At 42.2% G+C, this 25,854-nt stretch overlaps 2 protein-coding genes across 8 annotated transcripts in view; one reads left to right on the forward strand and one right to left on the reverse strand.

Annotated features, from left to right (window-relative positions):
• STAU1 (staufen double-stranded RNA binding protein 1) overlaps positions 1-9,308 on the forward strand; it is a 53,455-nt gene extending 44,147 nt beyond the window's left edge. For 5 of the 7 annotated variants that reach the window (XM_037006260.2, XM_037006257.2, XM_037006259.2 and 2 more), the window contains 8 exons: positions 662-892; positions 1,975-2,112; positions 3,884-4,030; positions 5,308-5,383; positions 5,580-5,899; positions 6,487-6,609; positions 7,349-7,434; positions 8,028-9,308. In XM_037006260.2, the coding sequence (XP_036862155.2) occupies positions 662-892; positions 1,975-2,112; positions 3,884-4,030; positions 5,308-5,383; positions 5,580-5,899; positions 6,487-6,609; positions 7,349-7,434; positions 8,028-8,043 (1,137 nt within the window). In that variant the 3' untranslated portion in view covers positions 8,044-9,308. The remainder of the gene's footprint in view (positions 1-661; positions 893-1,974; positions 2,113-3,883; positions 4,031-5,307; positions 5,384-5,579; positions 5,900-6,486; positions 6,610-7,348; positions 7,435-8,027) is intronic. The other 2 variants (XM_037006258.2, XM_037006262.2) reach the window with 1 other exon arrangement.
• A 7,064-nt stretch (positions 9,309-16,372) lies between these two features.
• Positions 16,373-25,854, reverse strand: part of CSE1L (chromosome segregation 1 like) — a 39,175-nt gene continuing 29,693 nt past the window's right edge. The window contains exons 16-25 of the mRNA XM_037006256.2: positions 24,922-25,025; positions 23,207-23,304; positions 21,764-21,914; positions 21,419-21,627; positions 20,911-21,008; positions 20,727-20,812; positions 20,222-20,303; positions 18,812-18,958; positions 17,899-18,130; positions 16,373-16,617 (exon numbers count right to left, since the gene is read on the reverse strand). Of these exons, the coding sequence (XP_036862151.1) occupies positions 16,528-16,617; positions 17,899-18,130; positions 18,812-18,958; positions 20,222-20,303; positions 20,727-20,812; positions 20,911-21,008; positions 21,419-21,627; positions 21,764-21,914; positions 23,207-23,304; positions 24,922-25,025 (1,297 nt within the window). The 3' untranslated portion in view covers positions 16,373-16,527. The remainder of the gene's footprint in view (positions 16,618-17,898; positions 18,131-18,811; positions 18,959-20,221; positions 20,304-20,726; positions 20,813-20,910; positions 21,009-21,418; positions 21,628-21,763; positions 21,915-23,206; positions 23,305-24,921; positions 25,026-25,854) is intronic.

A 25,854-nucleotide genomic window follows, 5' to 3' on the forward strand; every position in this document is an offset into this window, starting at 1 on the left:
CAGAAATAAGTATATAACTACATATGTGTGTGTGTGTGTGTGTGTGTGTGTATATATATATATATATATATATATACACACACACAAAAGCCTTTTTCTCCTTTATGCAAAAGGTAGGGTATCATATATACTCTTTTGTATTTTGCTTTTTTTTATTTAGTATGTGCTGGAAATCACTATCAGTGCTTAGAAATTTTCTCATTCTTTTTTTAAAGCTGCATAGCAGCCACTACTGAATAAGCTCAATCTTGGCTGGAGGCTCAGAGCAGATATTAAACTTGAACTCCTTGTGCTGCAGTTATTTCTGGGCCGTGCTGGGCTTCCTCCCTGCTGTTTGCAGTGGATCACACTAAACTCAGGAGAGTCTGTGACCCTGGGGCGATGTGAGCCATACTGATGGAAGGGCAAGAGTAGAAATCATTCCCCTATTCCATGCCTATTTTGGACTCACCAGACCCAAGAATATTAGCAAGTTTGGAAAATAATAGAAAAGGGAAGAAAAGCATGCAGGATTATCACTGTTTCCTTTTGCTGACATTTATGCTCCTTTCATTTAGTGGGGCTTGTCCTCAACTGTCCTTTACCTGTGCTTCATGGGAGGTAGTGTGCTAACCAGTGTGCCCTACAGCTTGTCGTAAGTGTCTGTCACACTTTCACTCAGTCTTTCCCTCTAAAACAGGTTGCCCGGGAGAGTGGCCCACCCCACATGAAGAACTTTGTGACCAAGGTGTCAGTTGGGGAGTTTGTGGGGGAAGGTGAAGGGAAGAGCAAGAAGATTTCAAAGAAAAACGCTGCTATAGCTGTTCTAGAGGAGCTGAAGAAGTTGCCGCCCCTGCCTACAATCGAGCGAGTGAAGCCCAGAATAAAAAAGAAAACAAAATCCATGGTCAGGGTAAGAGACTTTCCGAGTGAAGAGGGTATTTTCATCGCCTTTAGGCAGTTGGAGGATTTAGAAGCTGGCTGCGGACCCCAGTGAAGGGGATGGGAGCTAACATGCCACACGCCAGGCCTGGTAGACCCTTCCCTGGGGTCACCTTGCAGAGTCCTCCCAGGAGCCCCAGGTTGGCAAAAGATAGGCCACTGAGTCAGGTTCAGGGGAAGCATCTGCAGGCGTGGCTGTGGGTGGAGGGTGTCCTCACAGCTTGCGGTCGCAGGGAGGACCCTCTGGGGAAACCCGTTAGGTGGTGCTGCCTCTGTGTCCCTGACCACTGCACTGCTTGGAACATGAGGGAGACACGTTGCACAGAACACCTTGTTCTGTTGGATTTTTCAACCATGTTAATGAACCTGTCAAAACTATGCACAATCCCACCAACCCCAAAGAAGGGACTCCTTTCTTTGCTAGGGTCAGCTCTGTTACAATTATCAGTACAGTTTCATGCTATTGAGGCCCAATACACAAAAGATAGCATAATGTATGTATTTCAGTGCAGTTCCCTTTTCTTCTTAATGTATAGATGTCCTTAATAGAAGTCACTCCCTATCACTGAGTGAGTGCGGATTCCTTGGCACTAGGGGTGGCCAGCCATGAAGACCTGTGAGCCTTAGGTTCTTGCCATGTGGTGTCAGCTTGAGATTTTTTTTAGTTTTTGGATTTTCAGTTGTTGTTAAGAAAGCTGGGAATCCATGTTATAATACAGATCTTAGGGGGTTTTAAGAATAACATTCTGTATAGTGTTTCTACCTCTTCATTCACTGTACTGTAGAAATTTATTGTCAGTAAGCAGATGTTACAGTGATACTTGCTTACTCATGAAATACTAATGTTGATTGGCTATGACCTTAAAGTCACCTCAGAGCAGTCATAGGAAATCGTTAAGCATCTTTTAGTTGAAGAAAGGTAAAAAAAGATCTAATTCTGAGCCAATTAGATCAACAGCAATCTTCTGTCATGTCTTAATCTCTGAATTGGCACAGTCCTTTCTGTGACTAACGTGGCACATGGGTTCTATACTAATTGTTTCTCCACTGCAGAGCAGCCCAGAATATGGCCAGGGGATGAACCCAATCAGCAGATTGGCCCAGATCCAGCAGGCAAAAAAGGAGAAGGAGCCAGAATACATGCTCCTCACAGAGCGAGGCCTCCCACGCCGCAGGGAGTTTGTGATGCAGGTGGGTTGGTACAGGCTGTGGGCAGCCTTTCCTGACGTCTAATCTCGGGGCCTGTTGAGGTCCAGTGGGCTTCTCCCTGCCTTTTAAAACCAAGGTTGCTTGCAGTAGTTTGATGCCTTAAAACATGTACTTGAGTGCACACCACATGGGCAGCTGTACCAACAGGTAGGAGCTTGGACATACTGTGTTCATTTGTAAGAATGCTGGAGGGGTGGAATTGTGGATGGTGTTTTTTTCTTCATTATAGCTCCTTGATTTCAGAAGGCAAATGTTAAAAGTCACATCAAAGGATCTATTCCTCCTCCTTCTAATCCTGTAGAATCTGGGGTTGGCTCTTCTTTAGATTGAGGTTACACCTCAGATTAGTAGAGTATTTCTCTTAATTTATTAAACAGCTATTCACATGGGCAGCTCAGTTTAATTGTTATTTGAGTTTAATGGTGTTTTCAGGTTTTCTGATGAGAAATAGAATACTTAACTCTGTGGAGCAGTTTCCGCCTTACAGAGCACCTTCACTTAGCCTGGTGGCTTTGCCCACCGGTCAGCAGCAGGATAAGCTCAGACCTTCCTGTCCCGTGAGAGGCTGTAGCAGCTTGGGGAGAGGGGCAGTGCTTTGCCTGAGCTTTAAGAGCTGGCAGCCGCCAGGCTAGGATGCAACCCCAGGCCCCTCTTCACAGGCCAGGGAAGGTTTCCTGGACTCTCTCAGTCTTGTGACATGGGACTTCTGGTTTTGGTCTGTGGTCAACACCATCTTGGAAGAGGATCATGAGTTGGAGTATGTTTAACAGCCAACTCTGAAGGGTGCTGCCTGCTGGGAGGAGTGTGGGTCTATATGCATAGGCATGTGCTACATTCCACTGATAGAAAGGATTGTCGCGCACAGTTTACAAGTAATATATAATATATATGATAGTCTTCGCTGTCAATTTCATACTTTTAACTTTGGTGTGACTGTCACCAAAGGTGGTATTATCACATCAGACTACATGTAATATCCAGGTCAGCAAAGGTGCTGCTCTTGTCAGTGACGAGTATATAGAGCTGTAGCCTAAGCATTGGTTGATACTTTCATTTACAACAACAAGCAAGATGAAAGTACAGCGAAGACATGTTGGAACTTCACTCATTTGTAAACAATCAGTGGCTTCTCTGCTGAATCAGATCGTTTTTTCAAAGAACAGAAGAATGTTTAAGGTTTTTTTGTTCTAGTTACAGTATCATGGCTGCAGATTTGACAGTTTGTAAACTTAATCTGCATTAACCTTTTCTCTATTGCTGAAGTCTAGAATGTCAACAAAACAACTTAGTCCTTGATGTGTGCAGTAGTCCTTGATGTTGTAGTGGTCTGCAGCCTCCCCCGTGGCCATTTTCAAGCTCTTAGATCTGATGAGAGCTGGGAAGAGCCGTACAGCCACACGCCACCATCTGTAGTATTTCCCCCGTGCAGAAAGAACAGATATAAAGGATCTCGAAAGCATAGGCAATTGTAAAATGTAGTTGAATTAGGAAGTGAGAGTTTTAAGTATACATTGCCTCTATTATTAAGATTTGTTTAATTATAAGCTTATGTAATTTAATGTTTAATAATGGCTACTTCTATCAGCCTACTTTCCAAATTTCTGACCTAACTGGCTCTGGCAGGCTCCAGGACAGCACTGTGAAGCTGTTTAGCTTCTGACAGTTGCTGGATTCTTTTGCTAGGACATCAATTTCTGATGGTCTTTGATGTGAAGGTTTTAAGCACCGATCTGAATCCTGACTTCTTTTGCAGGTGAAGGTGGGAAATCATACCACAGAAGGAGCGGGCACCAATAAGAAGGTGGCCAAACGCAATGCAGCCGAGAACATGCTGGAGATCCTTGGTTTCAAAGTCCCGCAGGCTCAGCCCACAAAACCAGCCCTCAAATCAGAGGAGAAGGTGACTGCTTAGCTCTGTGTCCTTGCTCTCTAATTGCAAGGTGACCTTCTTGCCTCATCCTAGGGGGGCTCTGGCACCTCTAGGAACAAGCTGCAGGGCAAGGCTCCATCTTGCTGGCAGTAAAGCGGTCCTCCTGAGCAGTGTCTTACCCGTGTGAACCACTTTCTAATGTAGTCAGAGGGGAGTTGCCTGTCCGTGGCTTCAGGCTTGACTCTGGGTTAAGTCATTTTGGTTTTGGTCTTTGTGGTTTGGGATGCTTTGCTGGAGGGCAGCTGGCTCCTAGCTTTTTTGTAGGATGTTGTGTAATTGGACTTGAAATTAAGGAATGTGTGGTTCTGTAATTTGTGTTCTTAGAATAAGGCCTGCATAAAAGATTGATCAACCTATGCTTCTGTTAGTTGTGGAATAGGCTTTGGTTTTTCTGGGACACTGAGACATTGTGATTTATGGAACTAAATCCATAGTTTAGATTAAGGATCTTTTTTTTCTTTATGAATTGAACATGAAATAAAAATACCACCATATTGAAAATTGTGCTTCTGCCGAGATGCTTAAGCAGTACTCTCAATGAAATCCTTGCCTGACCACATTTCCAGTCACTGGATGGTCCTGTAGGGAGACACTTGGAAATACAGGACTGATTGCCTCACATGCGGCAGCCATGTCAGCAGTGAGAAATGGCATCTGTGATAGCCACATAGTTAATACCAGGGACCCCAGAAATGCATCAATCTGCATAGATCCCGGACTTGGCTTTTGGGTTTTCTACTCTAAAGTCTTGTAGAGCATTCATAAGCATCTTTACTGTCTCAGAAAGGAGACCTGAGTTTGACAGAATTTTATCTCATAACAATTTCCCCCTTTGTTATGGTCAAAAATGTCACCATCTCTTTTAATTGGGTATTAGCTCCAGGAAATACTCTTTGTTTAGCCTCAGTCTGAAAGCTGCTTTCCCCACCTTGGGCTCCAGCAATCTAGCATCTCTTGCTCCTTCTGGTTAAACGTTCCCCTGTTCCTATGAGCGCTGGGCCAAGGCTCAGCCTCTGGTCAGTGTGCTTTGTTAGGTGCTCTTTGTGGACACAAGAGCGCTGGGAGAAGGGGCGGCAAAAGCCCCCAGCAGTCGGGATTTGGGATGGGGCTTTTCTGTGGATTGACTGCCACTTCATAGTTCAAGTCTAAGACCCTAAGATTAATGCTGGCTGGAGTTTGTGTAGTTTTAGACACCAGGCACCAATTTTTCAGTAGCTTGATTTATATTCATGGCCTTTTTTTTTAAGACACCAGTAAAGAAACCAGGGGATGGAAGAAAAGTTACCTTTTTTGAACCTGGCTCTGGGGATGAAAGTGGGACTGGTAAGTGTGATGTTAATATTTTGTTGATCTGAATGTAATTCTGGGATTTGCATGATGCCCAGTGAGTGTGTTATGATGAGCAGTGTTAGCTTGACATCATCTCTGTGCCACTGTGTGCACTGAGGGAGGGCCGGCGTGGGGTTGTGTAATGACTTTCCAGGCAGGGCTTGGTCCATTTGTCTGTGTGTCTCCCTAGGCAATAAAGAGGATGAGTTTAGGATGCCTTATCTTAGTCATCAGCAGCTGCCCGCTGGAATTCTTCCTATGGTGCCTGAGGTCGCTCAGGCTGTAGGAGTCAGTCAAGGACATCACGCCAAAGACTTCACCAGGGCAGCTCCAAACCCTGCCAAGGCCACGGTAACTGCCATGATAGCCCGTGAATTGTTGTATGGGGGCACCTCGCCCACAGCCGAGACCATTTTAAAGAATAACATCTCTTCAGGCCACGTACCCCACGGACCTCTAACAAGACCCTCTGAGCAGCTGGATTATCTTTCTAGAGTCCAGGGATTCCAGGTAACTGTTAGGCCTGAGATGTGTGGTTTGTACCGCAGTGCAGTTGTCTTTCTTTGGTTTCTCTCAGAAAATGAGCTTTGTGCCTGTTTTTTAAATCAAGTTCTTTGTCCAGGGGAATGGGTTGGTGAATCGTGGGTAAAAGGCTGGTCCTGAGGGTGGGGGAGATACGGAAAGTATTGCAAGCCTTTATAGTAAGAGAATTTTCTTGTCCTTCAATAAAATTTTAAAAATCCAAGCCCACAATGACAAAGCCTGTAATGCTAGTGGTCCTTACCAGGTTAGACTTCAGCACGAACAGATTCATTGTGTTGGCCCTTTCTGCCTGGTAGAAAAGGACCTGGCTTCTTCCAGACCTTAGTTATTGTGTAGACATCTAGGTTCCTAGAAGATTCTGGAAGCTGGAGCCCTGATCATCTGCCTATAGCCCTCAGTGCCCCTTAGCATTAGGCCCATCTGACAGTCTCCTGTGGTGACTGAGGAGTTGGTGTAGCTGTGTCATCTACTTGCTGGGCCTGGAGCCTCAGCCCTCTGCCCTGTTCACATTTACCGCCTCTCTACCCTTTCCTCAGTGTTCTTTTCTCCCTTAGGTTGAATACAAAGACTTTCCCAAAAACAACAAGAACGAATTTGTATCTCTTATCAATTGCTCCTCTCAGCCACCTCTGATCAGCCATGGTATTGGAAAGGATGTGGAGTCCTGCCATGATATGGTATGTTAAGGCCCCCAGCGGGCCTGCCCCAGCTTGTGGCTGGCCTTATGGAGATAGGAAGTCCGGTTGACTTTGATTGTTTATAGACTTCATATTTCTGAAGACTTTTTTCCTTCGTTTATTGGATTGATTTCTCATTCTCTTCATCAGAACTTACCAGCTTTCGCCAACCCTTCCCTTGCCCATGCTGATCTGGAGGGGTGGGATGGGGTCCTTATGCTATACACAGTTATTTCTGACAGAATAAGAAATTGGGGCCAAAGTTCTGGCAGCTGCAGAAAGCCCCATATTTTGTCATTCTGTGAGAAATACTCCCAATTACTGTTTATGAAAAACTGGGTACTGGTATTGATTAAATTAATCTAGGTGATTTGTGGTATATTCACTTGATGGAATCTCATGCATCCGTCTCTAATGTATTCTAACAAGAAAACACAACAGGTTTGTTTTAAAGTGCAATATAAAATTGTACAGTTTAGTTACCACAAGGTTAAAAATACTAGAAGGAAATATATAATAAAATTAACAGAGGTGATGATTCATTGAGGTAACCATGGGTAATTAATTTTTTTAATTTGTATTTTAAAGGAAAAATTCAAACAGTAAAGAAAAGGGTTGTTTGTGGGGCTGCCTGTTTTGTTGGGCAATCAGGAAATCACTTGCCTCCCTGGTCGGATAGCATCTTGGGCTGTAGTCCTGAATTGTGGCCATCTTTGACTTGTCTTTTCATCCCTGCTAGGCTGCACTGAACATCTTAAAGTTGCTGTCTGAGTTGGACCAACAGAGTACAGAGATGCCAAGAACAGGAAATGGACCGATGTCTGTGTGAGTGAGCTGACTTCATGAACCAGGCGCTTGTTTTCTTCACTGACATTCAGCTCAAACTGCTCAACTCCTAGTGGAACCCTTGCCTCAGTCACTTTCTGTCTCTTTCCTCTGAAAGGTTTCCATGTTTTGGGGCAGAGCTCTATTTTGTTTTTTTAAATTTTAAATAGGTCATACATTCACATGGTTAAACAATCAAAATGTTAAAGGTACATGGTGATAAATCCTGCCCCCATGCAGTTCTCATCCATTTCATTTTCCCACCGCAAAAGCACATTTTTATTAGTTTCTTATGTATCTTTCCTCTAGGATTCTTTATGCAAATATAATCACCGAGTTACTTTCCTCCATCTCCCCTCCCTCCCTCCAGGGTGACATACTATGCACACATTACCCTCCTTTTTTCACTTGATGGTATATCCTGGGGGAACTTCATATTAATCCAGTTACCATAAGCAGGGACTTGACCTCTGTTGTCAGGGGCCTGCTATTGGACTTCACTATTTACTAATCTCTTTCCATTTTTAACATGGGCTTAATTCTTTTAAATGTCAAAACTGGTGTCATTTTCCTTTTTTTTTCTCTCCTTAAAGGTATGGGAGGTGCTGAACCTTTTCTGGCCACAAGTTATTATAATATCCCAACATATACTGAAAATACTGAAACTGCTTTGAAAGTTTGGAATTTCTGATACCTGCAGTGGGCCGAGAGGCATGATGGGTAAAGAACTGGAGGCGGCAGTGGTGATGAAGGCGGGAACAGAGGCGGCTGTGGCTGTGCACACACGTGCTGTGGTTTGTCCTCACACAGCTGCAGCTGCTGCCAAGTGGCCCTGGCTCAGCTAGGACCCCAGCAGGCCCACGCCCGGGCACCTCAGTGCTTGGTTGTGGTTTCTTGTTTTACTTTTTGGCTGTGTGAAAGAAGAAACAGAAAACAGAAAGCACGACCCGGCTCACTCAGATGCTTTGGGACAAACCCTGGAGACAGGCCTTAGACCGGCCCTAGAGGTGAAAGCACCAGAGAAAATCCGATGCTTCCTACTCAGCACAAACTAGCCTTCCCAGTGTGCTACGGCCCACCGCCTCCCGGGGCGCCCACACCCACCACTGCTCTCTCTTCTCAAAGAGATACGTATTCTTAGTTTTATCATTATTTTTGATTGAAATGACACTATATAAATTTTCATTTGAGACTTTCTCAGTTGTATCTAGTTACATAGCACAGTTTAGAAACTTGTCTGAGACTGACTTTATCAGTAGTCTAACCGGCAAAGATCATATCCATGTGTGTGTGCTTACACATTTTTGTTGTATTGGGCTAACCCAGGACCATTGCAGTGATGCGGATGGTGTGAACAGTCCTAGCCTTCTCAGAAACCTTAATGAAGCTTCCCACAGTTGTGTAAATTGGACAATATAGAAATTTTAAACTTTAAATGCTCATTTAGTTTCTTTTTTATTTTTGTTAATGCAATAGGACTTAAACAAATGAACTCTGATCTTTGTTTTAAAGATTAAGAAAAATTGTGTGTATATACATATGTCTGAGGGCACATAGCTCTCACTACACTACAGGATATGATCTCCAAGTAGTACATATCGAACTGCAGATTGACTTTCCTTGAGTGCTTTATACTGTTGATTACATCTCCATGTAGGGCTGAAAATGACCTGTTTCTCACTCAAACTGTGTTGCTTTTGGTGTTGTGTTACTGTGCACAGAGACATATGCAGTGAGGTCCTGCATATGGTTCCGATGGGTGCGTGGTAGCCTTGCGAGTTAAGTATTGCTTTCATTGTTTACGCTGGAATTTTTTCTCCCCATGGAATGTAAGTAAAACTTATTATTTGTCACCAATAAATGGTAATACTAAATTTCTTTTGTTAATTTATTCTCAAATGCCACTACTGCTAGGTTGGTCCCCTCCCAACCTGTCTCCTACCTTTTTTTTTTTAAGAAAAAACAACTTTGTAATGCTTGTGATTCCATTTGGGCAAAATTCTGAAGATCTGAAATACCTTTATATCAAACTATTGATCAATAAACAGCTACTAATGAATTTTTGGTCCTTTTGAGCAGTAACTAAAGGGAAGGTGTGAGGGTGCAGAAGCATGACATGGGGGCGTCCTTGCCAGTGAGGCATGTGGGCGATGGAAGGAGACGCCTCTCATCTGAACTTGACATTGTTACTCAAAGAAGTGGTCCAGAGGAGAGACTTCCTGACACTTGGGAGAGTCCCTTCACCTCCCTCAGGTGCTTTTGCACTCTGGCTGAGGAGTGGGCTGCTGGCTTTTTTTTTTAATTTTAGAAGATGCTCATAAAGGTCATTCACTATAAAACCAGCCCATGGATTGAACTGCCAGAAAAACCAAAAAAGTGGTCAGGTGATTATGGAAAAATACTTAGGGGGTAAAAGGGGATTCAGTATTGTAAGGGAATAAAAGCAGTGGAAGGAGACATTCCTGGATTCAGCTGTTTCTCCTAGGAGCCCTGGTCCTCTTTGGTGACAGCATCTAGAAACCCAAGATCTGGGTGCTCTTGAGTGCCCATAAAGCTATTTCTAGGCTCTCTTGAGCAGACAGGAAATGTCTGTATGTATGTAAGTGTGTATATGTATATGTATACATGGATACGTGTGTATGTATATAGAAAAGCCTTGTTTATGCTGACCTCCAGCACCTCGAGTCTTAACAGCTGTGCCCCTGGATTCAATATTGAGGTGGTAGTCAGTCTCCCAGCCTTGGAAAGATGTCCAGATGGGATTTCCTTGAATGTCAGTAGACTGTAAACTCAAACTAGCCTTGACTTCAGGAAGAAGGCCCTGTAGCTGCCATGTCTTGCTGAGAAGACTCACTCACCTACAGGGCTTCCATCTCACCAGGCTTCGAGAGCGCGGCCTAAGAGTCGTTTGTGTAATGCTGGCACACCTGCTGGTGGGACTGTGTTGTTCTATAGTATCTGCCTTAATTGTGCATTTGCTCTGGCTGCCAAAAGGCCTCCCTGTGAAGTGATCTGAGATCCTCTGTGATTTATGAGCCCCTTGGGCTTTTGTCTTTCTGTGCAGATAGCCCCTGGGGGGATTCTGTCTGGCAGGTGTCTCTGTCCTATGTGCCTGAAAGTTCTCTGGGCCCTACCACCTCGGTACTTTCCCGGCTGGCTCGCTCCTTAGTTTCACAGGCAGGAGCAGCATGGATGTGGTTGAAGGCTGGACCAGACTCAAGGAATCTGGAAATGCTCAGACCTCCCTCCCCTAGCCCAGAGAACTGTTTCTGGCCATGCTGAATGGCTTATTAATTTGGGGGAATTAGGGCCTAGAACACATTGACAACTGGTCTCTCCCCCCAAATTCCTGAAGTCTGAGTGGCCTCAGACCTGGCCCAACTTTCTGAGATGGTTGACAACCTCTGATGTTACTCCCCTTGGCCAGGTACCGTCTCCCAAGGCCAGGGAGCAGCATAGTAGCTGGCGGACTTTCACGCGGAAGAGGCTCAGCGCTGTGAAGAGCACTTGTGAAGAGGTTACCTCATGAAGGGCCGTGATGCTGTAATGGAGGTGGGTGAGTATTCACATTTGGCAGAATGTAAGAGGAGAAATCAAAACCAAAGCTGGTTGGAGGCCTTCTGAGCAAGCAAGGTAGTGTGCTGACGCGAACAGCCGCACGCACTGAGTTCTGTCACCCCTTCCCAGAGACCTTGGACAAATAGTTCGCCTCTCTGCCTCAGTTTCCTTATCTGTAAATTGGAAGGAACTTGTCTCACAAAGTTAACACAACACATGTAAGTGGCTGAGTGCCCAGTGCTTTAAGTAAACATCATCTGTTTTTCTTAAGGCCCAGAGACACTGAGAAACCAGCTGCTTCAAGTTTGCCTTCAGTCCCTCCACTCAGGGTGGCCAGCGGAGAGGAATTTTTCTGGTTCCCTAAAAAGTTAAGTCTTCTTTTTCTTCATTCTTTCCAGCTCTCAGGGCTCTTCCCCTCATTGGAACGCAGACCCTCCCAGCCCATGTCCAAGTCTCTCCCAAGAAAGTGTAAACAGATTCCATGAGAGCAAGCAAGAATCTATATCCGTCTCAGCTGTAGTTGGAGGGAGTGGGTGATTCTGAAAGGGGCCCACTTGGGCCTATGGCTCCTACCTGCCATAGTTGATTACCTTTTATGCAAAACCAAAGCTGTTGATTTCATACTTTTAAATGTGATCCTGTTCATTTTTGAGGCCTGAAGCTTAAACCATATTCTTCGACAGTGTTCAGAGGTTTTGCTGTATCCATGTGTCTGTCTTTTTGATTAACTTTTACTTAGCTTCATTCTAAGCTACTGTTCATCAGCATCAGATCAGCCAGAGGGCTGTTAAAAGTTCGCTGGGGCCCACTCCCAGAGTCCCTGATGCAGCAGGACTGGAGCTCAGAAAGTGTTTCTAATCAGGTCCCAGGTGATGCGATGGTACTCTGAGAACCGTAGCCTTAAGCAGTAACATGCAAGGAATTGCTAATGATTTTATCAGTTGTAGTTGTTTGTTTATATTAGGATTTCTGTGGATAGCACCATAAGTCCTTTGAATCATTTTGAGAAATGCCTTTGGCTAAATGGAGGGCAGCACTGGCCACACTGCTTCAGACATATTTCAGTTGGCTCTGTATAGACTGCTGTCCAAGCCCAGAGCCAGTGTGTCTTTGGGTGGGATTGGACTGAAGGTGGCTTCCTATGCAGCCTGTTAGGACATTGGGAGGACTAGACTGGTGGCCTGGGCAGAGGATCAGAACTAAGGGCGAGGTGTTCATGTGGCTGAGCGTGTGGAATACCCAACCTAGTCCAGGGCGCTCACCCACTTTTTTCCTAGGCAAGGTTTGGACCTCCTGACTGGCCAGGATGCCCAGCAGTCATCATGGTGGTAGGGACTTCCTCGTTCTAGCCTCAGGTCAGTGGTCATGACGGGAGGCTCTCCACATCCGGCCAGCTCCAGCTCCCCTTGGGGCCTCAGGAGAGGGGCTGTGCAGCCATCTGGACACCAGACCTGCTGTGGCTGGGCGTGGCTGGGCCTGTTAGGCTCCTCCTCCCTCTGCCCCACTTAAGAGACAGGTCAGTACCCGTTTTCTTAGCTAGTGTTCACTAAGGAAGCCCAGGTTCCTGGGAAGAGCAGTCATTTCACCTCCAGACTCAGGGGTTGACACTAACTTCTTGGAAGGAGCTGGACCCTTTTTCCTGGTGCAAGGTCAGCACTCTCTCGTAACATTTCCCGCTCCACCAGCACATCTGGGAAACTTCTGCGCCGTGCCTTGCACGGCATTCTTCACATGGACAGTGCTTCCACATGGTCAAAAGTTTTCCTCACATCATCCAGTTAATACAGGAGGAAACACAGAAATAGGCAAATGACTTAATACGCTTAGTGACAGTCTTCTCCAGCCACACAACACACAAACATTTAAAAATGGCTGTTACCACCTGCCATGCAGCAACCCAGCGGGAGCTGTCTGCTCATGGGCAGTGTGTTCCTGTATTACCAGGGGTTCTTAGCTCATTTATCAATCCACTGATAATTGCCTCAACGTATTTTCATTGAGTCCACGAAGCTCCTCTGTCCTACCAGAGTAGCCTTAAGTCTGCCCACCCACTAGAGTGGACCCAAGTTTGCAAAAGTTACACATCTGGGCCACCAAGTTTCTCCAACAGGGAATAAAAGGTCACAATCATTATCAGCAGTGACTCCCTATCGTGCCGTTATTAACTGACTGCCTGTTTCTAAGTTTTCCCATGGCATAGTTGCTAAGCCTTGTGCACTGGAATTCATGCCGCCTACATGTGAATCCCAGTTCCAGCCAGCTGTTTGACCTGGTAAGTTCATATACTTACCAGAAATAAAGATTGTGGACCTGTCAGATTCTTAGACCAAAGACTTGGTTTCTATGGATGAAGAGCGAGGCTCAGCTGGGACCCTAGCAATCTGCCCTGAAGAACCACCATGGCCTACAAGAGCCAGTAAGCTGGAAAAAGAATGTCACGGAGACAAGTGGAAGAGATGCTATGCCACACTCAGAATGAAGAAGAAAGCTAAGTAACTCCAGGAAAAAAAAGACAACACAAGTAACAAGCTAAAATGGAGCATGGCTTTGAGCAACTGATGGAGTATGAGGGGAAAAACCAATCCATTTGACCTTGACTCTTAAAACTCTGTTTTGAGGTGTGCAGAAGTCAAGACATTGGACCTGGGGAAGAGGAAATGTAATCTTGACACACTTCCTGGCCCACCCAGCATATAATGAAACGCCATCTCCTGTGACTGTGAACATGGGAAGGTAGTGCAAGGAGAGCCTCATTCTCAATACCAAGGATTCAAGAGACAATGGCCAAGGATGATGGAGCAAGGGTTAAAGTATAAAAAGAACCATAAAATGTTACTTACTAATAAAAACAAAACCCATAAACCTAGGAGGTTTATGAAAAATACTAATTTTTCATAAAATAAATTATTTCAACAGATACCTTAAGGTTGATGTATCAAGATCAAAGTCAGAACTAAAGGCAGCACTAGTTGAAGCTGTTGCCTCCAGGGGTGGGAGCTGAGGTGGGTAAAACCTTAGACTTTTACCACATGCATGTAGTTTGACTGAATGCCAGAGTAGTTGTGCCCCACCTGTACATGCCATTTTCATCCATCAAAGCAGCACAAAGAACAAAATTCCCCATCTGAGTAGAGGTATGCTACAGAAATCAACGGATACAAAATTGATGGATGAGGAAACAAAGATTATATAATTTGGTAATGATGTTCACAAAGTAAATGTTAAATGTTTAAAAGGTTTTTCAGAAACCTCTAAAATTTAAATACAGAATGATCTTTAGGTTAATACATGAGCTTTGTGATGACATTTCCCCATGTCTAAAAATGCTCTGGAGGTGGCAGAGGGCGGGGGGGGGGGGCGGTAGGGGGTAGATGAGGGCCTCGCTTAAGCCAGGACTCCTCCAAAGTCTTGTCTACCAGGGCTACTAGGTTACTGGTATGACAGGGCAATGTTTCGCACTGCTCCGGAAAAAATACTTGCACACAGCCAAGCTCCCTGGATTGCCGTGATTCCACCTTGACCATTAGGAGCTTTTATTTATTAGTACTTACTTTGTTCTCTGCTTAAACACAAGTATTACATCATTTATTCTTACAACCATCCTGAAGATGAGTATTTCACTTTTCAGAAGTATAGAGGTCAAGTCAATTGCTCAGTGTCATACAGTCAGCTGCAGAGTTCGGCCTGATCCCAAAGCACGAACCTCCCTCTGCACACCCACAAAGCACTGGGATCACCACTGACGAACAGTCACCAAACCTATGCACCATCACTAAAACTTGTCAAAAACTTGCTATAGCAACTTCAGTCTATCATCTCTTAAAAGCTTTAAAAAATGCCTTAGATAAAGGAATAGAACCTCAATTTAAAGCATTTTTAAGAATTAGTAAGAGTATTACTAAGTTGTGCCACAGTAAAAGAAAGACAAGTACCAGTCATCTTTTCTGGTCAGAAACTATTTTAAAAGGCACATTTGCAAAGACAATCCTCTTTTACTCAATTGTTTTAATTGAGGAAGGGCAAAATTCAGAATATGATCAGTCCTCTGAGTTTAAGATGCTGAAACAAGGGTCTTCCAGAACAGTAACTGTGCTGTGTCCTTAATTCAGCTGTTGACCAACAGCTTTAGTCAGAATAGAGCCAAGTAGACACCCTAGGAGCTTATCTGAGCACCAAATCTAACAGCACCAATTCTGTTTTCTACTCCAAACTCTACCAATATTATAATGTTTAGTTTAAAAATGGATCCCAATAGTATTTCAATATCCTGCAATGACTGTTAAGCCAAGTAATAATACATGATTTAATAGTTTGATTGCAGTGTCAAAACTACTATCAAAACTAATAAAACTAAAAAAATGACTATACTGGTAACAAGAACATTTAGATTAAGCTGGAAGTTTCTCAAGCAACACAAAAGCATATGAAGAAAATAAAGCATTTAAATCAGGCACCTGAATTTAAAGAAAAAAGATTGCCTAATTTCTGCAGAATGAGATTCCACTGTAACTGCACTCAACACAGTAATTTCAATGTAAGTAGTCTAACTCTTTATTCCCTAAAAACAGCTGCCACAGTACACCCCAGGCCAGGGCCAAGGGAGGGACCCTGTGCAGCCTGGCTCCTGAGGAGCTGTCTTTGGTAGGACAAGCCTACTTCTGTGGTTCATCCTAGATGTCAGGTTCTAAGATGTCACAGTTAAGAAAGTTCCAAATAATCACCCATGTACAGAGGAGAGAGACACTGAAATAGAGCAAACGGGCAGGCCGTGAAAGTCCTCAACAGCCTTAGGAAGCCAGGCAGAACATCCTCTGACAGGGGAAACCGTCTACCTAAAGTTAATGCTGCCACCTAAGAATCAGTTGAGAAAATTCTAATAGATATGCCCCAAATCTGTATTAATGTACTTTTCCCTTGTTTTTTAAAAAAGTAATCTGAGTTTGAATTACTTAAAAATAAGGATTTTATAGAAATTCTTCATTATAATAGTATCAGCACCAAAAACCTGTCCTTAAGATATTCTTAGATACATATTTTAGGGCTTTTTTATTACTGATTACAGATTTAAAGCTGAAATGTGCACTTCTTGGCAATCTACACAAACGATTCTTAAATTTCCAATAAAACCTTAAGGGAACATACAAAAATACAAAGGACAAGAGAAACACGAATGGCAGCAGCCTCACAACAGAAGGATTTACTAATAGAACTCTCCACACTCGGTGTTCATCAGAATTTGTTACCCAGAGCATTTGATATGCTTAATCAAATCAATGTCATATACTGAACTATTAATACTTGTTCCTTGAAGCTACAACTAGAAAAGTCACCCACTTATATTTATATTTATGATCACACAAACCACCTAATTTGCTCATGATTCAGCTTAAAGCAACATTTAATATTCTTTATAAGATGGAATTTGTTACAAGTTCAAAAGGAAAAACTTGTCTTGTTTTTAACACAGCTGTGCTCAGAAGTCTGCATCATTTCCTCAGAAACCATCCTGGGCTTAGCCAATTAAAAAAATGCAGTTCAAAGCAGGGTCACACTGGCTGCCTGAAGGTAGCCTTGGAGATACTGGAGCGCCTCTGCATTGAGGCTGGTGCTCACCATCGATGGGACCTACAAAAGAGGAAATACACATCCTGACTGCTGGACACCCCAACATACCGACAGAAGCCCATGTTTTGCGAGACAGCTGCCCTAACTCTGAAGGGCAGTGTCACCTGTAACTGTTAAAGGGATTTCGAAGTAACTCTACTATTTTTTTTTTTTTTAGAAGAGCAAGGTACAAGCTTTTATTTAGAAATAAAGTGAGAGGAAAGAGCTCCTGGCTCAAGCCAGGAGGGGGACAAGAGAGCCCGGGGTGGTGCGTTGTCTAGGGGATTTATAGGCAGTAGAGGATTTTGGGGAACTGAGGGCTTAGGGTGTGGACTTGTACCACCTGCCCCACCCTCAAGGTGGGCTGGGTTGTTGTCTGTTTGCCAGGGCTGTTTACAGTGAAGTCACGGGTTATGCTGAGACGCCCTTCTCTATTTGCGGAACACTCAAACATTCCAGGCCAAGTTGCTCCTGGCCTTTTGACCTTTAACTGATCTCACTGAAGATGTCTATATTCCTAGTCTAGTACTTTACCCTAGAGAATTAGTTTGACCTTGACTTTGCATAATGCTGAACACAGAGTTTCGATAGGGACTTACATTGCTACACTGCTTTGACTGTAAATATCTTGGCTTGCTTTTTTCGGAGTAACTCCACTATTTTTATGCCTTCAAAAATGGATAGGTCTAAAAAGTGTGTCCATAGGAATTGTATTCAGTGTGGTGGCACTGAGGTTATATTTCTAAAAGTCCTTATTGGTTAGTGATGCATAATCCAGTACAAATGGATAAAATGACACAATGCCTAAGGATAATCAAGCAAGATTGGTATTATATTTGTAACTACTGAAGGTTGGCACAAGGGTTTGCTATGCTGTTTACATGTATGTTTGAAGTTTTCCATAGTAAGTCAATGAAAAATGGAAATTTTATAAATACTCTATCTTACAAGACTCTAAAAGGTGCTGAGTAAATTTCAGTTTAAAAAAGAAAACCAATAAATGCCTGCATTTCAATAATGGAAGGATTATTTCAGTCTGGGAAATTTCTATTCTAAGAGTTTTATCCCCTGCTTTGTCTTTACTCCTAAAACTGTTCACTTACAATATATTGGGAGCACATCATACAAAAAAAAGAGCCCATCTTTTTAACCCAAGAAAAATAAGCCTTGCCTTGAGTGCAAGACTAACTCACTGGGATGTTGTTCACGCTCGCCAGTGACAGCAGCACCCGAACCACCACTCCCCACCTTGCCTCTCCAAAAAGGTCTCCATCAGTCACGGAGTTAACAACAGACACTTACCCTTCCTGGACAGGCAGTGGACAATTTGTGAAGTGACTGTGCCAGGTGAATTTTAGGGTTGTTCACCATCTGACCTACAGGATCGTGCTCTTTTTTCCCAGCAAATGCCAACTGTGAGAAGGCAGTCTGGTAGCCAGGTGTATCTTCTATGTCAATAAAATGTTCTTCATCAGGAATGGTGTTATCTTCAGGTAACTCAAAAAGGCCAATCAGAGACTGTAATAAAGGAGTCCTGGATGGGAGGAAAGAAAGACAAAAGCTTAACATGAGTTAAACGATAAGCACGATTCCTGAGAGACAGATGCTAACCTCAGTAGGAAGGGACCTTTAAATTGGGGGACACCAGGCTCTCTAAAAACCATTTAATTCTTTTGGCCCTGGCACCCCAATTTCTCTTTCAGAAACTACTCCATCCCCAGGGCTGTGAAATGGGCTGTGTAACCCAGGCCTGTCTTGTTAGGTGGCCACATGACTCAAGCCAATACAAGGGAGATTCAATGCTCGAAGTTAGTGAGAAGAGATGAGCCTCAAATTCTCAGATTACTGAAGAGGCTGCCCGAGGGAAGCCAGAATAAGGAAAAGAGAGGCAAAAAGTCAAGAGCTTGGTCCACCAGAGTTCACACAAGCAGGTTTAGATCTGCTCTATCAGAGTCTCCTCTTTAAAGACTATAAAGCCAGTTCATCTGGGCATCTGTCATAAAACAGGCTCAGAGAAAAAGTAAAGAATCAGGAAACAAGATCTTTCTAGTCCCAGAAGGGCTCACAGGCCATGTGCTGGATCTGGTGATTGCCAGTGGAGAAGCCAAGATGAGGGAAGCCAGCTCTCTCAGCCCTCAAGAGAATAAGCTTGGTTCATTTTGCAGTCATAAGGGAAGAAAACTAATTTCCAAAAACTTCACAATGGAGTACTTACCATAGCTTGGTATACTCTGTGTCCATCATTGGGGGACATTCTGTTAGTAATTTGGTTATGCCAACCGCACAAATCTTTTTTTCTACATTTCCAGATACTTTCTGAATTTCAGGAATAATGATTTTTTCCAAAACCATTCCAAACATTCTATTAACCAAAGCAAAATAAATCGACTCAGTATTAAAATAGAATACCACTGTAATTGAACAGTGAAAATGCTTAGATGTTATCTATATTTAGTGAGTCCTTATGAATAAGAATAAAATGCAAAATAAGTGCTATTCTTGGTCAACTGAATGGAAGAGACCTGGAGACAACAAAACATCCGGCCTCTACCCCCCGGCTAACTGCCCTCACCCTCTGTGCGCGCTAATCGGTCTGTGTTCAACTAGAAGCTTTACAACCATTTTTTTTTTGCTCTTGTATGTTTTTAAAGAAATTAATGAAGAAATCTTTGAAAAATCAGAAATTGGTAAACAGATAAGCAAGAGCAAGAGGATATAAGAATCACCCAGTAACACCACCACCCAGTAACAACTAGTTCTAAGAATTCTGGACTATGAACTCCCCCAACTTTCTATGCCTACAGAGCTGTGAGCATGTCAATGTCAGTGGCTATATCAGAAAAATGATTTTGGCCAAACACTCTATGTTGTTGCAAAGATCCTAGAAGTAAAGTTTTTCACGGCTCTATATGACACCAAATTCTCAGTTTATACGTCAAATTCTTTTCAAGCAGAAATAGTGGGCATCAATATGGACACTTCAGTACTCCAGATAAAGAGTGCGTGTTTTTTGCTCTACAGGAAGACTGTGCTAATTCGGGCACTACTGGCTGTGATAACTGCTGATTTCCTCACTATCTTATATTGCTGGAAAGTTTGTTTTCAGGAACTACTTTTCAGGTGAATTAATGTATTATATTTTAGTTAATCTGTAATTTTTTTGGATATAATATAGATACAGAGATCTAACTTGAGTTTTTTCTCTGAAGAAGTGTCCTCTACCATTTACATCTTTTCTTTCCCTACTAAATGGGGATTGTCACTTAAGTACATGTTGTGTCTATATTAAATCAAAAATAAAGTTTTAATTGGTCCAAACTCTGCCTATTGGAAAAATGCTGTTGGCCTTAACAACGGCAGGCTCAAGGGGACAACACAGACCATCTAAAAACACAGACCACCAGCTGTGGAGAATGCCAGAGGGGGCGTGACTTTGGGAATTAGGAAAATGTTTGCAGGGATTTTCTTCTTTATGACTCAAAACACCAAGAATATTTTGAAAACCACAAAGATACTATCACTGCACCAAGAACTGTGATACCATCCATAAAACAGAGATTATTAGCTTGCACTAAAAAGGACAAATTTTGTGCTTTTAAAAATATAATAATAAAAATAAACTTACTTTGGTTGTATACCATCAAATAGTTCTTGTAGTGCTAGTGCCCCATATTTTATGCAATACAAATTAATAAAGACTAAGAAACCTGTTGAAAGGAGATGCAAAATATCAATACAGAGGACTCACTGCACTGAACAAGCGAGTTAGTGGTCTGCCAAATGAAGTACTCATAATCATTAAAGCCAATGACTAACCTTAGCTTCAATACTTGCCTTTTAAATTTAATGTACAGAATTTCTGCCCTTATACTATAGACACAGTTTATATGTATAATCTGATTTAATTTATTATAATATTTCTATTAAAAATGTTTTTATAGCTAAACTTACAAACTAACCTTTGTAACACAAATTTGAAACTGATTTAGTGTTCGGAGAACACAGACATCTTTAAATATTTTATATATAGTTTATAACTGATAAGAGGTTTATGTGCAACCATAACGTCTAAGGGGTTTAGGTACTTTCCTTCACTATTTCTGTAGGAACACCCAAATGATTTCACTTACTCTTGATAAACTTTGTTGTTTTGGAATTCTGAAGTCTTTGGAATAGGAGAATGAAGATCTGCTTCCTGTACTGGTCAACTGACTCACTAAAGAATTGGATAAAAGCAACAATATAAATGCAACATTTTTTTGACTATCTGTCAGAATCTTTGATTTAATGTACAATGAGGTTATTTATACTCACGGAGGCATGTGCTCTATTATACTGTTCAGAAGATAAAAACCTTGATGGTCATTAGCTTTGGATGCAATCAGCTTCTGGAAGACACCTAATAACCCAGGCTACAACAAAGTAGGTCAAATAATACTCAGTTAGGAGCAAAGATTAATTGTTCCAGAAGTTAAACAGGTGATATATCTTGGAAAAAAAGGGTGCGAGCTGTAATAACCTAACTAGCATTTTCTACAGTTCTTATTTCTGAAGTGTAAAGGAAAAAAAAATCCCACTAGAGTAAGCCCTTAACGTTCTTGAAATTCAGCTCTGATTTATTTAATTTACTTGGCTCTTATTTTTAATTTTTCCATGGAGATAAATAAAGGATACCTAATTCCAACAACATGTACATGAACATTTCCTATTCATTACTTCCTTTTCTATTAAATTTATTTTAGATAATTTTTAACACCTTTCCATCCCTAGCTTTTCTCTGCTACCTTAGAAAGTTAGTTACATCAAAATAAATCTGACTCACAATTTTGTCAGCTGCAGCACTTGCTATTGTATTTGAACCACGTTCTAAGAAAGCTTGGAGAAGCCTCACTAGAGCAGGGATATTTCCTGTTCTTTCCCAAAGCACTGGCTGAAGGAGATGAGGAAATAAGGCCATATAGGAAGACGGGATATCATTTTTGTGTGTTTCCAGAAGCAAAGACATCACTTGAAAGACATATGGAATAAATTCTGTTGGTAAAAGTAAAAAACAGAGCTGTCAGCTTCAGAATTAATGGCTCTGACACAAAAGGCACATACCTCTTGGGCTGTATTTTTTACAACCACTTTAATTATTCAGTTAGAAAGGAAAATAACTTCAGCTTACCTTGTACATCATTTTGTAAAATTTCAGTGAACACCAAAAATAAAGCCTCCTCAAAATTTACGACAGCAGCAGGGTTAGCTTTGCAAGTTATTCTTATGGATAAACATATTGCTTCAAACATGTAGTGATTAAAGTGAGGTTTGCTTGGGTTCTGAAATTAAAAAAGAAAAGCTTATCACTCCAATAATCCAAATGACTATATTAAATATCATCTAAAATAAAACAGACCCACCCTTTCTAAAACACATTAAAAGAGGTGTCATCTTTTTAAAAATCAGTATTAAGAAAAAACACTGATTACAATACAAAGTCCACATGCATTTTGTAAACATTCTTTACCAACTTTAAAATTCAGAGAAAAAAGTACTCACTGATGCCTGTTTGGATATTTTTTTATATGAGCATAAATTTACTATGAAGAAGTACTTCAGAGTCACAGGGAGGTCACTACACAAGCCTCAACTCCCAGCGCTGTAAGGAACGTGTCTTAAACCCGTGTGCTCTCCCACAGCCACAACTGTAAACAGTGGAGGCAGAAACAAGGAGGCACATTTAAGCTCTGGCTCTGCCACTAGCCTCGAGTGGGACTTGAGGCAAACTTTAATCTCTGTGGGCCTCAGTGTCTGTGTATCTACAGAGTGACAGTCCTTCATATCAGTGGTTTTCAATTTTCTTTTTAAGCAACAGAACCCAATTTTCCTTCAAACAAAATCATCCTTGGACTGCTATGACATAAAGCTGATGAACTCAGGTGGCGAGTGGGGGCGTGCAGGCAGTGGGGAAGGGCCCGGGGTCCCTTCTCTCTCAATTACCCAAGCCCATGACAGTCCGAGACTCTTATCCAGAACTCGGTGGAAAAATTATTAGTTCTCCAAAGTCCCTCCATACTCCATATGAATTCACCCCCTTTACACAGTAATTAAGAATAAGCATCTAAAAAGGAATTCTGGCAGCCTTAAGCTGACTTACTTTGTAAAATTTAGTAGTAATATTTAAATATGAATCAAATTATCTAAAAATTTGAGCAGAGAAAAGAGTGAATTTTATTCTTGGGAAGTAAGAGTAAGGAAGAACAGACACAGAAGACTTGAATCACTTCATGGAAGTCTGAATAGCCTCTTTCATGTCCATTTGGGGTAAAAGCCTACTTTCTTCCATGTAAGATCACTTCAGATAATCTGTACTTTCTCAATTTTCTACAATGAAATTCAGTGTTACTTTCTTCATGAGAATAAAACGTTTTGAAGTTTCTGAGCCTACACTTACAGGTGAATGCTGCTATCTCTCTGATTTAATGTCATTCCCCACTTTCAGAGACATACATCCACTGCTGGTCAGGAAGAATTCAGACCTATTCCTAAGTGTGACCTATTGCATGGGAATTCTGAAGCTTTTCGAGTTTACGTGAAAAAGCAACTGCACTTTCAAAACTGGCTCTGTTACCTTACTAACAGCTAACAGCTTCTGTGTAAGCTGAGTGATGAGAGTAGGGATGTAGGGAATTATGGCTTCTTGTAGGAGGGAAAAACTTCTCATGATAGCTGTAAAATATAAAAACAGCAAAAAGTTTAGAAAAACATTATAACATCATAACAAAACAGCAATTAGGGGGAAAAAAGCCCAGATTCATGAACTGAAATTTTAAGGCCCTTAAACAAGCACCGGATAGCTCTCTACATTGAAAACCATCTAAATTTCCCTTCTTAAAATCAGGCCAAGGATTGACAACAAAATTTAGCTGGCAAGTATTTCCAGAAGGCCTGAGACTTAAATAATTTTAAAAGGGCCAATAAAAAATACCGAATTGACTGCAGAGGCACAGGAGGGGAAGAAGTAGTGGCTGACGTGGGGGTGTGGCAGGTGGAGGGAGCGCTGTTGCCAGTCTCTATCACCGGGAAGTGACTGACAGGAAACGCTCGGCTCTAGCCTCCTGAACCTGACAGAGAAGGCCGCCTTGGCTCCCTCCCCTGGGAGAGATCAGGAGCCAAAGACAAATCCGAAAACATACGAAGTTATGGAGGGCCCACAGTGCGAAGATGCTGCTCATTAACACATGCCTAAAAACGTTTGGCAGAGGAGATGCATTATGAAGCTAAAAATGTAAGATGTGTTTCTGCACAATCAGAATAGATGTTTCCAAAGTAAAGTAACTACTATATTTGAGGCACATTTGGAATAGAAAGTTACTCTCTCTTGCCTCCTAAACTTTGCGATGATGTTTTCTCAACCTGAGCCAAAGACACCCTCCAAACTAGCTAACTGTTATCCCTCACCTCAACTTAGACATCACCTCCCAGAGAAGGCCTTTCCCTGAGCTAGGTTAAGAGGTTAGAGGGTGGCATAGTGCCCTTCTTCTGGGCTGGCACAGAGTCCTTTCATTCACTCATACAACAGTTTTATTGAGAAGTCATTACATACTGGGTGCTCTTGTGAACGCCAGGAATGCAGCAGTGAAGGCCACAGACCAGTTAGCTGCCCCACAGAAATGGACTTTAAACAGCAGGAATTACACACCACTGTTGAGACAAATATAGTACTGAAAACACTCACACACACCTAGATGCACGCTTACACACACAAAAACACATGTCCACACATACATATTCTGGGGTCCTGACCCAGGCCAGAGGCACCAGGGACAGCTTTCTTTGAAAAACATTTCCAATGAGTCAGAAACTGTGCTAGGCTCTAGCAATGCAACAGAGGATAAAACTAAGATTGTTCCCCAAGTCAGAGCTGTCACGAAGACACTCTCCTCATATACCACCTGGCAGATGGTTACAGCTGACTGTATCCTTGGCAGTATGTCTGCGAAGGCAGGATCTGTGTGGGGTCTATCAAATGCATCCAGGTTTCACACCAAGACCTAGCATAACATGCCATCAATGACTGCTCAGATCTTTGCCCTCAAGAAAGTCAATCTAGGAAAGCAAGAAAGGAGGTTGCTACTTTTTCTGTAAGAGAGGTTTTTTATCAGGTTAGGGTAAATTTTTTTTCTGAAAACGATAATAGTAAACAGTTTAAAATGAAAAATATTGTTTTATCTAAACCGACCTATTCTTGTCATAGACTATGGAACCTGAAGTACAGCTCAGTGTGTTTACCCTTATAATCTGAGATTAGACACTTATAGTCTGTACACCAGGGAAACGGCCTACCTTTCATAATATATTCATTTTCTGAAGAGCCAGGAAGTGTGAGAGCTTTGAAAAGGTTTGTTAGCAGAATCTCAACAAACGGTGCGATTTCTGCAGCTGTAAAGCTATAGATGAAAAAACAGCTTTCAGTCACCACCAACTCTTGAACTTGTCACTTTGGAATACCCTTGGCAACTACTAAATCACACTTCTTGGCATAAAAGCAAGCCATCTCCCACCACAGACAATTGGCAGACAGCTCAGGAAACCAATTTTTTATACATGTTCATGTTACGTTCCTAAGAAGGCACATCTGGGACCAAACACAATTAAACAAACCAAAAACCAGGCAAATCCAACACCATCAAAGCTGTCAAGGTGATCCTTGGCTCTTACTTATCACCATGGAGAACCGGACTTGGGACTCCTAAAGGTCTCGGTCATTTGTTTTTCTGGAGATGGAGCAGATTAATAAATTCTGCATAAATACTGGGCCTAATGACAGGTACAGGCTCAACTCACCTCAAAGGATATTCTTTCAACACTTAATTGGCCACTGAGAAGGTCTATATTGCAAATTCTTGACAACCTAGAATTGTTTTCCACCACTTACCCAAGGCTCACTTTCAAGAAATAACACAGTTGAAGAATGGCCTTAAAAACATACAAATCATCCATTCTTTTACATTTTATCCTTGGATCAGGCCAGAAGAGCTACTATCTTAGGCCCTAAAGAGTTACTTTCATTAAGTTGTATTATATCTCAGCAGTAAGATTACAAAAACATCCTGGTAAAAACAACTCTGTTGCAGGATGTTAAGAACACTGCTGTCACAGAGGATTCCCCTAATGAAGACCCATTTCTGAGATCCCTTCCGAGTAACCACTGTAATTTTAATCTCATGGACACTATGAAAATGTTAACTCACCAAGGTTCCCTCTTTGCCTTGGTTG

Source organism: Manis javanica, chromosome 5, assembly GCF_040802235.1.
Source record: "Manis javanica isolate MJ-LG chromosome 5, MJ_LKY, whole genome shotgun sequence".
NCBI classification, from domain to species: domain Eukaryota; kingdom Metazoa; phylum Chordata; class Mammalia; order Pholidota; family Manidae; genus Manis; species Manis javanica.